The sequence below is a fragment of the Doryrhamphus excisus genome, linkage group LG3 (assembly GCF_037039965.1).
Source record: "Doryrhamphus excisus strain RoL-2023G ecotype Guam linkage group LG3, RoL_Dexc_Guam_v1.1, whole genome shotgun sequence".
NCBI classification, from domain to species: Eukaryota; Metazoa; Chordata; class Actinopteri; order Syngnathiformes; family Syngnathidae; genus Doryrhamphus; species Doryrhamphus excisus.
Window position 1 is genome coordinate 23,203,338 of NC_136359.1, and position 16,905 is coordinate 23,220,242.

At 41.4% G+C, this 16,905-nt stretch overlaps 1 protein-coding gene across 1 annotated transcript; it reads right to left on the bottom strand.

The window, feature by feature from the left end:
* Window positions 1-9: 9 nt before the first annotated feature.
* On the bottom strand, window positions 10-16,883 carry lrp13a (low-density lipoprotein receptor related-protein 13 a). Its single transcript, XM_078789193.1, has 21 exons — window positions 16,736-16,883; window positions 16,518-16,673; window positions 15,430-15,649; window positions 15,151-15,395; window positions 13,613-13,828; window positions 13,307-13,536; window positions 11,802-11,934; window positions 11,552-11,742; window positions 9,824-10,007; window positions 7,779-7,991; window positions 7,491-7,668; window positions 6,992-7,193; window positions 6,757-6,921; window positions 5,307-5,507; window positions 3,624-4,173; window positions 3,417-3,536; window positions 1,132-1,239; window positions 781-1,014; window positions 350-707; window positions 168-270; window positions 10-84 (listed from the first exon to the last, which is right to left on the bottom strand). The coding sequence occupies exons 1-21, from the start codon at window positions 16,794-16,796 to the stop codon at window positions 61-63; spliced, it is 4,092 nt and encodes a 1,363-aa protein (XP_078645319.1). The 5' UTR covers window positions 16,797-16,883; the 3' UTR covers window positions 10-60.
* Window positions 16,884-16,905: the final 22 nt, after the last annotated feature.

The following is a 16,905-nucleotide window of genomic DNA, read 5'->3' on the forward strand; positions in this document are numbered from 1 at the left end:
GTCAGAAAAATACATGGCTGGCTGGTGCAATCTTTATTTAAAAACCTTGTTGTGCCATCATTAGTCCACAGACGATACGGCTTCCTGCAAAAAAATAAAAAATGTCCTACTTCAAAGAGCAAAATTTGTTTGTCCACCACCACCACCACCACCGAAGGTCGACCTACATTTTCGGTGTCTTCTGCAGACATCACTGGACTGGGAGACTTTGCAGTTTTACTCTCTAGGTCAGTCATACCGGTTTCCTTCATCGCTTCTGGGTTTTCCCTTCTACGGGACACAAAATGCAGCATTAAGTTACTATCAAATTCTTCTTCTGCTTGGTTGTGTTGGATAATAATGTCAGTACCTTGAGTTGGTACTGGCCTTCCGCTTTATCACCACCGCGATCACCGCAATAACCGCCACTGCGCAGACACTGGCGGCACTGTACATAATTGGACCTTGCAGGGACTTGTGCTGACACGAGTCACCGCTGTAGCCCGTCGAACATTTACACGCTTTCTCCGCTTCATCATTCCCCGTGCAGCGGCCATTTCCATTGCAGCGTCTCTTGCCACATACATCATCGGCGTTTAAGAGCCGTTTGCTCACATTTGAGGTAGAACTGAATCCCGAGACCGGTGATACCGATTGTCCAGTGGGAGCGACGGGAGATTCTGTGACAGCAGGTATTTTTAATCCAGACCTCGGTTTTGGATTGACACCTGTACCGTGGAGACGTTGAGTACATGGTTATTACCTGAAGTTACGACACGCATTGGTAGAAGAGAGTCTTACAATTCTCATCCGAGTAATCGGAACAATCTATACGCCCGTTGCAGAACTTTTCAACAGGCTGGCATGAAAGCTGATCCAGACACGACCTGCTGCCGGCAGGGCAGCGCTGCTCTGGGGAACAGTGTGTCGCATTCACGCCGATGTAGTCATGGGCACACTTGCACGTTCGGCCTTCCGGGGTAGCCAAGCACAAGTGCTGGCAGTGGCCGTTGTTTACTTTGCACTGGTTAGAACCTGTCATGTGGGGGAGCCATTTATATATATATATATATATATATATATATATATATATATATATATATATATATATATATAAAAATAATAATAATATTTAAAAACGGCAATTCTTACCGATCTGACTGAGTTTGCTGAACGCCTTCATGTTGACCACTTCTGTGCCAACTTCGAACCATAATTTCTTCTGCTGATGCTCATCCATGTACCAGAGTCTTGTCTTATCTAGATTTAAAAAAAAAAAAATATATTATTATTCTAGCAAACAAAATAATCTGAGACAATTGGTGCCAAAAAAAAAAAAAAAAAATCACAAGACAGCAGTAAGATTGTGAGTTTTTTTGTACTGAATAGTTTCTATACTTGAAGGGTTTTTGGCAAATTTAAGCCAATTTTGCACAATTGTCTGGTTAGCGTACAATATGGTTCACATCTTGTGTTAATGTATTTTTTACTCCATTTTTAAGTTACTATTTTTTTTCCTGTAAAGCGTCTTTGAGGACTTGGAAAAGCACTATACAAATAAAAATTAATAGTTTTTATAATTTTTTTATTCTTTATTATCATTTTGTATTTCTTTTTCTTTATTATCATTTTGTATTTTTTTCTTTATCATTATTTTGCATTTCTTTTTTTTATTGTTATTTTGTATTTCTTTATTATTTTGTATTTCTTTTTCTTTATTATTATTTTGTATTTTTTTTTTTATTTTGTTTTTTTTTTCTTTTCCATTATTTTCAAATTAAAATGTTCATTCATCCCTGTAGTTTATAATTAAATGCTTTTCTAAAATGTAAAACTTTAGAAATGTGGTATTTTTAGCTATTTTATTTCCATGTATGGGGAAAAAAATTATTCGGTGACATCTGTTTTGGTTAGAGTTCAAGTAAGTAGTACAAGTAACCTTAAAATGTTCATTTATCCCTGTAGTTTATAATTAAATGTTTTTCTAAAATATAAAACTTTAGAAATGTGGTATTTTTAGCTATTTTATTTCCATGTATAGGGAAAAAAATTATTCGGTGACATCTGTTTTGGTTAGAGTTCAAGTAAGTAGTACAAGTAACCTTAAAATGTTCATTTATCCCTGTAGTTTATAATTAAATGCTTTTCTAAAATGTAAAACTTTAGAAATGTGGTATTTTTAGCCATTTTATTTCCATGAATGGGGAAAAATTGACTCTGACATCTGTTTTGGTTAGAGTTCAAGTAACCTTAAAATGTTCATTTATCCCTGTAGTTTATAATTAAATGCTTTTCTAAATGTAAAACTTTAGAAATGTGGTATTTTTAGCTATTTCATGTCCATGTATGGGGAAAAATTGATTCAGTGACATCTGTTTTGGTTAGAGTTCAAGTAACCTTAAAATGTTCATTTATCCCTGTATTTATAATTAAATGCTTTTCTAAATGTAAAACTTTAGAAATGTGGTATTTTTAGGCATTTTATTTCCATGTATGGGAAAATTGATTTGGTGACATCTGTTTTGGTTAGAGTTCAAGTAAGTAGTACAAGTAACCTTAAAATGTTCATTTATCCCTGTAGTTTATAATTAAATGCTTTTCTAAAATGTAAAACTTTAGAAATGTGGTATTTTTAGGCATTTTATTTCCATGTATGGGGAAAAATTGATTCGGTGACATTTTTGGTTAGAGTTCAAGTAACCTTAAAATGTTCATTTATCCCTGTAGTTTATAATTAAATGCTTTTCTAAATGTAAAACTTTAGAAATGTGGTATTTTTAGCGATTTCATGTCCATGTATGGGGAAAAATTGATTCAGTGACATCTGTTTTGGTTAGAGTTCAAGTAACCTTAAAATGTTCATTTATCCCCGTAGTTTATAATTAAATGCTTTTCTAAATGTAAAACTTTAGAAATGTGGTATTTTTAGGCATTTTATTTCCATGTATGGGGAAAAATTGATTCGGTGACATTTTTGGTTAGAGTTCAAGTAACCTTAAAATGTTCATTTATCCCTGCAGTTTATAATTAAATGCTTTTCTAAAATGTAACACTTTAGAAATGTGGTATTTTTAGCCATTTTATTTACATGTATGGGGAAAAATTGATTTGGTGACATCTGTTTTGGTTAGAGTTCAACCTTCTGGAAGAAATGTGTGTTAACCAAGGTTCCATAGTATTTGATAATTTTTATTTTTTTTTTTAAAGTTGCACCTCAGTACGCACCGGTTAGCGTTTTTTGTGGGCTTAAAAAAACTACATAAAATAAACTTAAATCGATACCTAATATTTACGATGCAGATCACAATAAGAGGGAACTATGGCGCTTGGTGGAAGTCTGCTTATCTAGTTTTTTTTTGGGGGGGGTCTGACCCTCAAATTGATTAATTCTGCTAACCAAGGTTCCACTGTAGTTTATAAACTAGACTAGTCATTACCATTTACAGTCATCCACAGTAGCGTGTCTTCACTAAGAGCTACTGCAGCCAAGCCATCAGCAACCTTCACTTCTTTGTATCCAGATCCATCAAGTTGGACAGAACCAATCACATCTAGACCTACAAAAAAAAAAAAAAAAAAAAAAAAAAAAAAAAACAGACCAGTTAGGTTCTTGCCAGTTCTTACCAGTTTGTCATTTTCAATACCAGTGTCAGCCCACAGAATCGTGTCTCCGTTACTGGAGAAAACCAATGAGGTTGGTTGAACAGCATCCTTCCACACCACTCTTCTTGCGGCGCCATCCATGTTGGCGCACTCCACCATAGCCGCCGCGTTTGTGTCCTGCAGACCCTGATTGATGAAACACACCATCCCTCTGGGTGGATTCAGAGCAATGGATTGCACTCTACCTATATCCTCCTTTATCAGAACAGCGCTATATCCACCCCTGCTGGAGGTGACATGCAGGCGGGGTTGCTTGCTGCTGCTCCAATAGATATCGGAGGTTACCCAGTCCAACGCCATTGCGGTGATTGCGTCACCAACTAGCTTGAGAACCTGGCCTTTCGACGTTAAATCCAAGTCCTTAAGTTGGAAGGCGCTGAGCGACGTCGTGCCCTCATCTGCCAAGAGGAGGATGTGGTCATGTAAACTGTAGTCCATCAACGTTGCTTCGTTGACGCTTGGCACCTGCAGGGCTGTGTGCTCGGGCCAGCCTTTTAATGCCGCTGCCGTATGCCGAGCCTGCAGGTAAATCTGTACGAGAGGTTCTCACTTATTTCTGATCAATTGTAACACATCACATATGCACAAGGTTTTATGATAAGTTCTGTATAGCTGAAATCCTTGAATGTTTAAGGATTCTGTAACAGTGATTTTCAACCTTTTTTGAGCCACGGCACGTTTTTTTTTTACATTGGAAAAATTTTGTGGCACACAACTAATCAAAAATGTTCCAAAATGTCACCACAACCTCACACGTGCATCAATAAGTCTATCGGAGGAACAAGGTCGGTGTTGCCACATGGATCAATATTACATTGCTATGCCAGTCTTTACACCACAGACATGTTTTTACATGACAAGTTTTTCTCTTTCCGAATGACCTTTCGGGAAACAATGGTATCCATAGAAAAAAAATATTCCAATCTCTTGTCTACATGCGCCGTGAAAATCAACCGGAATAGTCAATAGGGCATGCCCAGTAAAACGTAAACATCACGTGATACCGACTTCCGAGTTATTCTTTCAATTGTTGGAATAACTCCAGTTTTTCCTTCATCCAGTCTTGAAATTTAGTTTGAATCAAAAACAAAACTTTGCTTAGTCCAATGCCGATTGCTGGCCTCCATTTTTAAAACCAAAGAACGTCTGGATCTGCGTGTTACGTCATATCTGAGCATGCGCTGAAAGAACGCACCCGGGGTAAATTTAAACAGGAAAAGATCAAATTCAATCTTGCTAATATTTTATAATTAAACTCAGGACATGTTTTATATAGATATATATTTTCTTTTGGAATAAAAGTGGACTTGTGAATGGCGTATAGAAGGGTTTAGATTCTGTTCCACAGATGGCGCTAATGCACACCAAAGCTGCTTGCCAACCGCCAACAAACAACAGAAGAAGAAGAAGAACGCAGTCTGACAACTTTCCGTTTGAGCGGGTACAAGATACCTCAATCGGATTGGTTAAAGGAATATTCCATCCCTGTTCAATTCTTTCCGTTTGAGCAAATAAACCAAATCCAATTGGAATATTTGGGTCCATGTATACTATTGACATAATATTTGCAAATGATTAATAAATGTTAATTATAAAAAGTGATATTGGATAATTCCTCACGGCATAGTGGTTGAAAATGACTGCTGTAACACACACACACGCACCTTTGTGACCGTGGAGGGCGACAACATGAGCAGGAAGGCTGTATCAACCAAGCCGGTACAAGTCAGATCATTGTCGGCCAATAGAAGACCAGAAGGACACTTGCACACTGCTTTGAGCCCAGGAGCCAAAACACAGAGATGGGAGCAGGCTTTCTTCTTGCAGGGATTGTCTGTGCTTTGCTGTAACGTTGGGTGGACAATCTAAAAAAATAAAAAAAAGGAAAAAACCCTTCAAGTCGCATAATACATTAAGCACGTACAGGAGATTTGTATTGAGTTGTGGACTTATAGAGCAGCTACACGCAATAACCCACACTGACATTTTTCTAGCTCTTCCAGAATCTGCACCTATTCCAGCTGTATTTCCAAAACATTCATTCTCATTCTCCGCTTTTCCTCACGAGGGTCGCGGGGGGTGCTGGAGCCTATCCCAGCCGTCTTCGGGCGAGAGGCGGGGTACACCCTGGACTGGTGGCCAGCCAGCCAATCACAGGGCACATATAGACAAACAACCATTCACACTCACATTCATACCTATGGACAATTTGGAGTCGCTAATTAACCTAGCATGTTTTTTGGAATGTGGGAGGAAACCGGAGTATCCGGAGAAAACATGCCGAGGGTGGAATTGAACCCTAGCTGTGAGGTCTGCGCGCTAACCACTCGACCGCCGTGCATCCCCACAGTGCTGGTTGTAAGTTATTTATTAGAGTTGTTTGACATTCACACTCACATTCATACCTACGGCGTCACCTATTAGCATGTTATTAGCATGTTTTTGGAATGTGGGAGGAAACCGGAGTACCCGGAGAAAACCCACGCATGCACGGGGAGAACATGCAAACTCCACACAGAGATGGCCGAGGGTGGAATCGAACCCTGGTCCTCCTAGCTGTGAGGTCATGCCCCATTGTAATATTATAATCTTTATCATTATTACCATCATAATAATCATTTATAGTACCATTATTATAGTTGTAACAATTTTTGGATTTTTTAAAAAAAAATATTTTACAGACTTCATTGCTTCTTGTAGAGTGCTGGTTGAATATGGCTTATGGAAAAATGCATATTTAAGCAAAAAAAAAAACTGGCAAAATGAACCAATACAATTTAGGCATTCAGAAGAAACACTAGAGTACATTAGATGTAGCATTCCAAACTGGTCACTAGGTGTCAGTAAAGTTACCATGATGCTCGGTGGCAAAATAATCCCCAACAGAGGCTACTGTTGCAGCCGTCACTTCCTGTTAAACTTTCAGGGCTCACTTCCAAATGCAAATCTCATCTGAAATGTTTTTCCGAACATGAGAATACAACATTCTAACAGTACAGTTATAAGTCAGAAAAGCATAATAGGTCCCTTTAAGAGCCCCCAATTTTTACATTTAAGCTTCTCTAAAGCATAAACACTACAACGTTTGAAGCTGAAAATACCCAAATGACTTGCCTTCACACCAAAAGGTTGTCTTGGTCTCTTCAAGAGAACTCGAACATTTTTGCCAGTAACTTTATGGGCGGCCTGCACCACTCGCCTCTTTGCATCAGACCAGTAGAGCATGTCATTGAACACAACCAATGAGAACGGGTTGGCCGTCTCTTCCATCTGTAGGATCTGATCAGATTTACAGGAAATCAAGTTTATCGGCTTCGATCGAGCACATTTTACTGCAAAATATATTTACCCGAATATCACCGCCATCAAGCGTCGCGGAACCGATCGCTTTGAGTCTTTCGTCAGTCCAGTAGACTCTGTCGGCCAGAGAGTCCACCGCCACACCGCCTGGCCAGCCTAAACTGGAAACCACCACCGCCCTCCTCTCGGACCCATCCATTCCAGATCTTTCAATCTTCACCATGTTGCCAATTTCAGTCCAAAACATCAACCTGGTATGGAGGAGATAATAAAATAATTTTATGAAAAGTGAAGCCTTCTCAGATTGGGACTTGGACCGTGGAACCAGAGTCATTGAAATAGAAAAGAGCCACACGCGTATTAATAAATGCGTTTTTTTTTTTTTGGAAAACCTGATGCGGCCCAGCCTTGCCCAGACCCTAGCTCCAGTGGCCCCCAGGTAAATTGAGTTTGAGACCCTGATTTAAATGCTTGGAAAAAATATATATATATATTATTTTTTTTAGTTCTTCATAGACAAGTAAGAAGTGGAATTGGTTCCAACCTACCCCTTTTCTGGAAATAGGGCCAGGGAGCGAGGCTGATCCAGGTCTTCATCCAAGATAACACTCTGGTGTTGCGACCCAACCGTTGCGAGTTCCATCGCAACAATCTGACTGTTGACGCCATCGATCCAGTACAAATTCCTCCCGAGCCAGTCCACAGCTAGAGAATCAGCCCGTACCCCTGTGAAAACAAAAGGGGGTGTCATCACCAACCATTGTAAGACCTCTTAAACACTTTATAGAATCACCAAAAAAAAGGACTACAAGACCAGACTTAAACCCTTGATCTACCTCCAATTAGAGTCCCCGTCGTCCTCTGATCCAGAGAGGACCACCTGATGCTGTCAGTGTCGAGAGTGACCCAAAAGACCCTCTGCTTGTACCAGTCATAGTCCAGAGACAAGATTGCCTTCTTGGCAGAGGAAGATAAGACGTCCAAGCTGCTGGTGCGCAAGCCAAACAGAAAGAGATCCGTTTGGACTGACGACAACAGTAAAGGTTCACCTGCGGAGGAATCATTTCATTGGTACCACACAAATCTTTCATATAAAGACATTAAAAATCAAGTATTATTTTTCAGGAAAAAACCGAAATAAAAACATATAAGCTACTAATTGAAAACAGCGTTAAAATATCGCCTGGCAGGTTTGTCTTCAGTTTAATGAATTTAGATTACATTAAATAAGATGTGAACTGTGATACTCTTGCTGTACTTTGTCTGCAACATGGAAATAAATCAGTACAATGCAACTAAGTACAAGGCAAAAACAAGCAAACAATCTTCCCAAGAGCCATCACTACCCTGAACTCAAACATAGATACGATGTACTTTGCCATTAGCATAATGCAAATGTGCAATATTTCCATCACTGCCTCTGTTACTACCTCAAATCATATTTATTTAACAACCCATTACAATACACTCTACTCATCTGTATACACCAATCATTATTTGCACTATAATTAATATACAGTAAAGTCTCGTTATATCGATATTCTCGGGAGTCGGAAAAAATACCGATATAACCGGACTATCCATTTATCCGATCCTGCGCCGAACTGCATTAAAAGTGGGCGGATCTTTGATATGGCATGTCATTTTCTCCTTGAGTTCATGGATTGCGTATCTAGCATGCTTTTGTACTACAATACATTTTGTACTACAATAAATAATAAAAATAAACTTACGCTGTAGTGATTACCGGTTACCGGGACATAATTCACCCCGGAACTATCGATAGGGAAGGTGTTGCCACCCGGAGGGGTAGGCGCGAGGGACGGGTGTTTTCCGCTGTGTGTGTGCTGCACTCTGGTGGTGGAAGTGTGAAAAATAAAGTTGACTGGAAGCAGCCGTTCGCCGTGTTCTTTTTTGGTATTGAAATCCTTAAGCAAAGATTGATTTAAGCTGCTTTTGTATCGATATAAGCAGACCAAATTGGCTGGCGGGAGATGAAAAGGGCATCCTAGTAACCAGATCATCATAATAACCAGTTATCATACTAACGGAGCTAATTATATCATAAAAGACTAGAAATTTGCCGGGAAATGAAAATAGTATCGCAATAAGCAGTACTATCGATATAACGAGACTTTAGTGTATCTGCTCCTGCATATGCTCCTGTGCAATACTATGTGTATATATATCTAATTGTCTTTTTACTCTACTTTTATGTACTTTTTCTTTTTTTTTTTTAAACTTGACTACTGCACTGAAAGGAGAAGCTCTCCAATCTCGTTATACATCCTGTATAATGACAATAAAGGCCATTCCATTCCTAATGGGACACCAACATGTAAAAGATAAAAAAAGGCACATGACATACAGTAAGGAAATTAATACAAGCATTATTAAATACAAATTATGATTATGTCAAAAGCAGAAATGCAGAGGCAACATTGTAGCCAAGGAATAATATAAGTTTTGTTGGGATGAGGTTGGAATTCGGGTGGTGGGACTCCCTTTCGAACATGTGTACGTTTATATATATATATATATATATATATATATATATATATACACACACACATAAGTATTTTTATTTGTATTGACTTTAGTTGGTTTGTTGTGCTTTGGATGTTTTTCCATGTTCGAAATGAAGAAAAAAAATATTTAACCTCACCTCTGCATATTAGCACGGCATTAACCGTGTTAAGATCAGGTGAAATTAATTTTAAAAATATGTGTCACATTAATGAAAGTCATACACCGGCTCTTATTTAGCACACTATAAATGATCTTGAAAAAAAAAAAAAAATTCAAGGTCAAACACAATGAAATTTTGTGTATTCGCTATAGACTATTAGATCTTCAAGGGAACCCAAACATTTGACTTTACCCTTGATTTTGCAGTTGCGTTCACCGGCCTCCATTATGTAGCCTGGATGACAGTCGCACTTGTAGGAGCCCGGAGTATTTACACACAGTTGACTACACACAGAGCTGGGATCTTCACACTCGTCAACATCGGCGCAGGTCACTCCATCAGGCGCGAGTCTGTAGCCCGCTGCACAGCGACATTGCTGCACAGAAAACAGTATATTAATATAATTCAGCCCATCATTTTATATCAGGAGTCATTTGGGACTACAGAGTGATTCTCTACTATTACATCTATTAAGGAGTTAACGTCAACTCTGCTAGAGTAACCAATTACTGTTTAGTAGGGCTGTTTTTTTTTATGAAATCATCTGGCTGCACGGCGGTTGAGTGGTTAGCGTGCAGACCAGGGTTCAATTCCATCCTCGGCCATCTCTGTGTGGAGTTTGCATGTTCTCCCCGTGCATGCGTGGGTTTTCTCCGGGTACTCCGGTTTCCTCCCACATTCCAAAAACATGCTAGGTTAATTGGCCACAGGTATGAATGAGAGTGTGAATGGTTGTTTGTCTATATATGCCCTGTGATTGGCTGGCCACCAGTCCAGAGTGTACCCCGCCTCTCGCCCGACGACAGGTGGGATAGGCTCCGACAAGCTCAGAGTTACTTTATAGCAGGGGTCTCAAACACGCGGCCCGTGGGCCAAATGTGGCCCGCAGGACACTAGTTTGAGGCCCCCGCCTTGATATGAAAGTTTAATGTTAGTGCGGCCCGCGCAAGTTTGATATGGATGCTGTATGGTATCATGTACCCAGACAAAATTATTACGTTTGATTAATGTTCATGTTAAAGGTTAAATAACTGTTAATAGTTATCCTCCCTATCCGTGTGGAAGTGGTAAGTTTTTGGCTATTTAAGTTTAAAGGAAATAACTTGAAGGCTACCGTTTAGTATTGCTAGCTCTCTAGTTTGCGAGTTAACATGTGTCTCAAGACCCCGCAGTTGCGCAATATGTTGTAAATAAAGAGTATAAATGTGACTATAGTCGTGTTTTGTCATGTCTACAGAGCTCTAATGCTTTGTTCATTTTAAATCTGAAAAAAATAATTTGTCTACCCACCAACTATATGTGGTTTCTTAATTTTTTTTATTGTTTGTCGTTTTATTATTATTATTATTATTATATTTATTTATTACTGATTGATTTTCTTTATTCTTGATTTTGTTTATTTATTAAGATATTTGAGAACAGTGGAATGTTTTATCAGAGCTTTTATTGTAGAAAATTGGAACCAAAGCACTGAAAAAAAGGTTGTATATTTTTCTGTTTTTAATAAATGCGTTTTTTTTTTTTGGAAAACCTGATGCGGCCCAGCCTTGCCCAGACCCTAGCTCCAGTGGCCCCCAGGTAAATTGAGTTTGAGACCCCTGCTTTATAGTTTAGCAGTTCTGGATCATCGGATACGTCACAAGATTAGAGCAAGTTTGAAAATTAGCCGCACAACTGTATAAAAAAAAAATAAAAAATAAAAAAAAAGGTGCAGGGTTCAAAGTTTAAGAATAAAAAGTAGCGGCTTGAACACCAGTGGATCAGCCTACAGAGTTAAAGCTACAGTACAAGGGTTTGCATTGCACTGCTGCTGTGTTCAGGTCAGAATAAAAGTTAGGAAAGGGCATCAGCCCGACTCTGGGGATGCTACATTGTGTGTTATTATTGACAGCCCTGCTTCAAGCAGTTTCCTGTCCTTACCGGACCCTGCGGTGTGCTGAAGCAGCCCTGAGAGCAACGGCTGTTATCCGCTTCTTCACAATTGATTTGGCAATTCCCCTCCTCATCCGAACCATCCGCACAGTTCCCGATTCCATTGCAGACCAGGGATGTATCCACACACTCTAAACTGCCACACTGGAACTGATGAGGGAGACATGCCGCCAACTCGCCTGGTAGACACGTTTACAAGTTTAGCATGGTTTTGTTATTAAAACGCACAGCTACTTACACTCAGTTTCATCGCTTTCATCGTCACAGTCTTTGGTGCCATCACACCTCCAGGCCGTAGGGATACATTTGGTCTTGGATTTGCATGACCACTGGTAATCACCACAAGTCAGTGGCACTGCTGCAGGGCAGTCCTGCAAGAGGAATAAGTGATTCATTTGTGATTGGAAAAAAAAAAAGACATTTCTCCAAATATGACAGGAAGTTGGGGGCTGGCAACTTGCAGCTGCATGTGGCTTTCTTTTTTCCTTTAAAAAACACCCAATTAGTAGAAATGTGCATTTTCAAAAAGGGTAAGATGTCCAAGCTCAATTGTATTATCCATCCATTTTCCTCCGCTTATCCGGGTTGCGGGGGCAGCAGTCTCAGTAGGGAAAGCCCAGACTTCCCGGTCCCGGGCCACCACCTCCAGCTCCACCGGGAGGACACCAAGGCGGTCCCAGGCCAGGTGTGAGACAATCCCTCCAGCGTGTTCTAGGCCTGCCCTGGGGGCCTTTTCCCGGCTGGGAATGCCCGGGACTAGACTGGAGAGTCCGGGGGGGAGGCGCCCGGGACTAGACTGGAGAGTCCGGGGGGGAGGCGCCCGGGACTAGACTGGGAAGTCCGGGGGGGAGGCGCCCGGGACTAGACTGGGAAGTCCGGGGGGGAGGCGCCCGGGACTAGACTGGGAAGTCCGGGGGGGAGGCGCCCGGGACTAGACTGGGAAGTCCGGGGGGGAGGCGCCCGGGACTAGACTGGGAAGTCCGGGGGGGAGGCGCCCGGGACTAGACTGGGAAGTCCGGGGGGGAGGCGCCCGGGACTAGACTGGGAAGTCCGGGGGGGAGGCGCCCGGGACTAGACTGGGAAGTCCGGGGGGGAGGCGCCCGGGACTAGACTCGGAAGTCCGGCGGGGAGGCGCCCGGGACTAGACTCGGAAGTCCGGCGGGGAGGCGCCCGGGACTAGACTCGGAAGTCCGGCGGGGAGGCGCCCGGGACTAGACTCGGAAGTCCGGCGGGGAGGCGCCCGGGACTAGACTCGGAAGTCCGGGGTGGAGGCGCCCGGGACTAGACTCGGAGTCCGGGGGGGAGGCGCCCGGGACTAGACTCGGAGTCCGGGGGGGAGGCGCCCGGGACTAGACTCGGAGTCCGGGGGGGAGGCGCCCGGGACTAGACTGGAGAGTCCGGGGGGGAGGCGCCCGGGACTAGACTCTGAGTCCGGGGGGGAGGCGCCCGGGACTAGACTCGGAGTCCGAGCCACCTCAACTGACTCCTCTTGATGTGGAGGAGCAGCAGCTCTACTCTGAGCCCCTCACCCTACCCCTTAGGGTGAGTCCAGCTACCCTACGGAGGAAACTCATTTCAGCCGCCTGTATCCGCCATCTCATTCTTTCGGTCATGACCATAGATCGACCAATTGAATTATATTAGGTAAAAATTAAAAACACATTCATAATCCTAATCTTAGAACTCAAAAACACCATTTGAATAAATCTATCAAGTTAGCATCACAATGAGCATATACGCCACCTTTTCATCTGTGCCATCTTTGCAGTCCTGTTCGCCATCGCAGATCCACTCCTGCACTAAACACTCCTTGCTCTGAGGACAGCGGTGCTTGGTTATACAGATCGGCTCTTTGATGCACCCTTCCTCATCAGAATGATCCCAGCAGTCGGGGTGGCCATCACAGTGCATTGTAGCAGATACACACTGACCACTCGTGCACCTGAAGTCACTTGCACTGCAGTCCTTAAGATCTACATTAAAAGATATTCCAAGAAAAAAAATACTTAAACTTGAGGAATGAGTGTACTTTTAATATGCAAAACGTACCACAGTTTAACTCATCACTGCCATCCCCACAGTCCATCTCGCCATCACAGAGGAAGCTATTAGGAATGCAGCGGCTCCCTCCATCGCACTGATAAGCGCAGCCGTCCATGTATTTGGAACATCTTTGTTCGTCCGAGCGGTCCTGACACTGAGGTACACCGTCACACACCTGGTTCTTTTCGATGCATTTTTTACCATGGGCACACTGGAACTGGTCTGGAGAGGATAGAACTCAATCAGGATCCTGTAGAGATTGGCGGTTCTGATTTGACGTATTAAAGTTTTCGTAGCTTTGATCAGCTTAAATTAATTGATTCTCTGTAGCTCTTAAGTTCAACAACCCAACTCTTATGCATGCATGTCTATGGTAATGGTTTTATTTCATTTGAACATGCATCAGATTACAATTGAATGCATCCCATAATCAGTTCCCAGTTCCACATGTCCAAAAGGAGTAGGAAGAAGCAAAGCTTATTAAATCCTATCCCTCCGTCTGGTACTTTTACAATCAGTAACTGTTACATTTGTTCACTTCCTGCTTTCCTAATATAGTTTTTTTTTTTTTTTTAATTAAACTTTTTTTTATTTCACATTTTTTAAATTTTTTTTTAAATTTATTAATTAAATTTTTTTTTTAATTTTTATCACGTAACGTAACGTAAGTACAAGGTGATATGAGCATCCAATGGATGGTTGTAACAGTTAACATTATTGCCACAAATAGATTGCAGTCCTGTGTTATAACCGAGAAAAGACTAAGAACTTACAGTCAGAAGTCCTCGTGGACACACCAGTAAAACAGGCAAGAGAAGCAGTCAAAAAAAAATTATATAAATAAATAAAACATGGGCCAAAGAAGAATATTGCAAGTAAGGATTGACCGATACATCGGGCTGATATTTGCATTCTTTACTTGAATCTGTATCGGCCGATATGAGTCACACTGCGGAGGAGCAGTCATCATATCGATGCTAGATAAATTTAAACTACGACAGAAATGTTTTGCACATGGTTGAATATTTACTCCTTTTAAAATTGATAATGCCGTTTAAGAAAGCTGAATCCTACTGTGTTCAGTAGGATTTCAATAAAAAATTAACTTGAGACCTGTAATATTTGTTATTGTAATTTTTTCATATAAATTGAGGGAGCAAAAGCAGTATCGGCCACAAATATCGGTCCAAGCAAAAATCGGCCATTGGCTAAGGGTGATTGGGGGGGGGGGGGAAATAAATAAATAAAAAAATTCGGTATCGGCCGGAAAAACCATATCGGTCGATCCCTAGTGTTTACATTTCAATAAATATTTGTTTAAACTTGAGACCTGGAATATTTGTTATCATTTTTTCATATAAATTGAGGGAGCAAAAGCAGTATTGGCCCAAGCAAAAATCAGCCATCGGCTAAGGGTGATGGAGAAAAAAAAAAAAAAATCGTATCGGCCAGAAAAAAAACCCATAATCGGTCAATCCCTAATTGCAAGCAACAAAAAAGCAAAAGAAAGGCCTAGTAATGATGACAGAAAATGCCGACCTTACCTTGTCCACAGGTGGACGAGCATTCTTTTTCATCAGATCCATCTTTGCAGTCATTTTCACCATCACACACATCGTTGAAGAGGACACATCCAGTGCCGTCGTTGCAGGCTTTGGAGCCCAAAGAGCACTTGATAGGTTTCAAACCCTTAAATTTGACAGGATGTGTGGTGGTTGAAGTGCTTCTTTCATTTTCATTCCCATCATTTTCCCCTGAATCAAAAACAAAACAATGGGTTAACAATTGGCTTCAAAACATTCACTCGCCACGGTCGGTCAAACTCACCGCAATTTTCCTCATCCGTTCCGTCTAAACAGTCTTTTTCACCATCACACAGCAACGATGCAGGCAAGCAGCGGTTGTTGCTGTCGCAGTGGTGAACGCATTCCTTGGCTTGTCCCAAACAATGGAACTCATCTGACCTGTCCTGACACTGAGGTACACCGTCGCACACTTCGTTCTTGTCAATGCACTTCTTCCCGTGGGCACACTGAAATTGGTCTGAAACCAGGCAGGAATTGGGTATTAGTTGATACAATGGAGCACCGCACAATTGAGATTTAGCATTCAGAGCCTGTAAATTCAGATTTTTGGTTGAAATAACGTTTTCCGGGCGGCACGGCGGTCGAGTGGTTAGCGCGCAGACCTCACAGCTAGGAGGACCAGAGTTCAATTCCACCCTCGGCCATCTCTGTGTGGAGTTTGCATGTTCTCCCGGTGCATGCGTGGGTTTTCTCCGGTTTTCTCCCACATTCCAAAAACATGCTAGGTTAATTAGCGACTCCAAATTGTCCATAGGTATGAATGTGAGTGTGAATGGTTGTTTGTCTATATGTGCACTGTGATTGGCTGGTGACCAGTCCAGGGTGTCAGACAGCTGGGATAGGCTCCAGCACCCCTGCGACCAGAAAATCGAAGCGGCAGAAAATTAATGAATAACGTTTTCCCCCACTGGAAACACCTAATTCATCAGAATGTAATGTAATTTTCAAATATATAATAAAAGGTGAAGCTTACTAAATTTGTACATGTCAATGTCTTCATGCATAATTTTTTTTAACCAAGTGCTGAGATTTCTAACTTTCAGCAGTCCTTGAATGCACCATAGTTTGTGAGATGCAATAGGAGTGAGTACCTATACATTTTATAATGGTCTCACTATATAAACCCATTGAAACAGATGCACAGTAGTAATTTTAATGCACTTACAAGCCAATTTGGGTGGTTTGGTTTAAAAATGTCACATTGGGTGCATGCTATTTACATTTGTTTACCAAAAATGTTCCATTCACATATTACCGTTAGGAATGCATCAGTGTACTACCCAATCCAAAATCAAAATACTACTATATTTTAAACAGTGAAGTACCATCATTGCAAGCTACTTCACAGCCCTCTTCATCCGATTCATCCCGGCAATCCAGCTCCCCATCACACACATGGCTGTAGAGAACACACTCCGAGCCATCCCTGCATGGCATGGACCCTCTGCTGCACTTTAAGGGATTGCTTTCAGCTGAAACAACTGAAACAGAGTTATATAACACATGACCACACATTTAAGTCACACAAATATCACCATCTCACCTTCTTGCAGGGTACCTGTCAACTGTAGCAACACTACACAAAGACATAAATATAAAGCCATCACAACATTTAAAATACAACGGACCACTCACTGGTCCAAACAACACAGAAGGGTTTTATAATGGAGCCAGGTGATTTCAATGCATCCTAATTGATGACGTAAGTGACGG

Bases quoted from the DNA above. Each gene is read 5' to 3' on its own strand.
- lrp13a (XM_078789193.1), bottom strand. From the start codon at position 16,796: ATGGCTTTATATTTATGTCTTTGTGTAGTGTTGCTACAGTTGACAGGT. The intron at 3,537-3,623 runs GTATTGAAAATG...TTTTTTTTGTAG, and splicing joins GATTCTGTGGGCTGACACTG to GTCTAGATGTGATTGGTTCT. The intron at 1,240-3,416 runs GTAATGACTAGT...TTTTAAATCTAG, and splicing joins ACTGTGGATGACTGTAAATG to ATAAGACAAGACTCTGGTAC.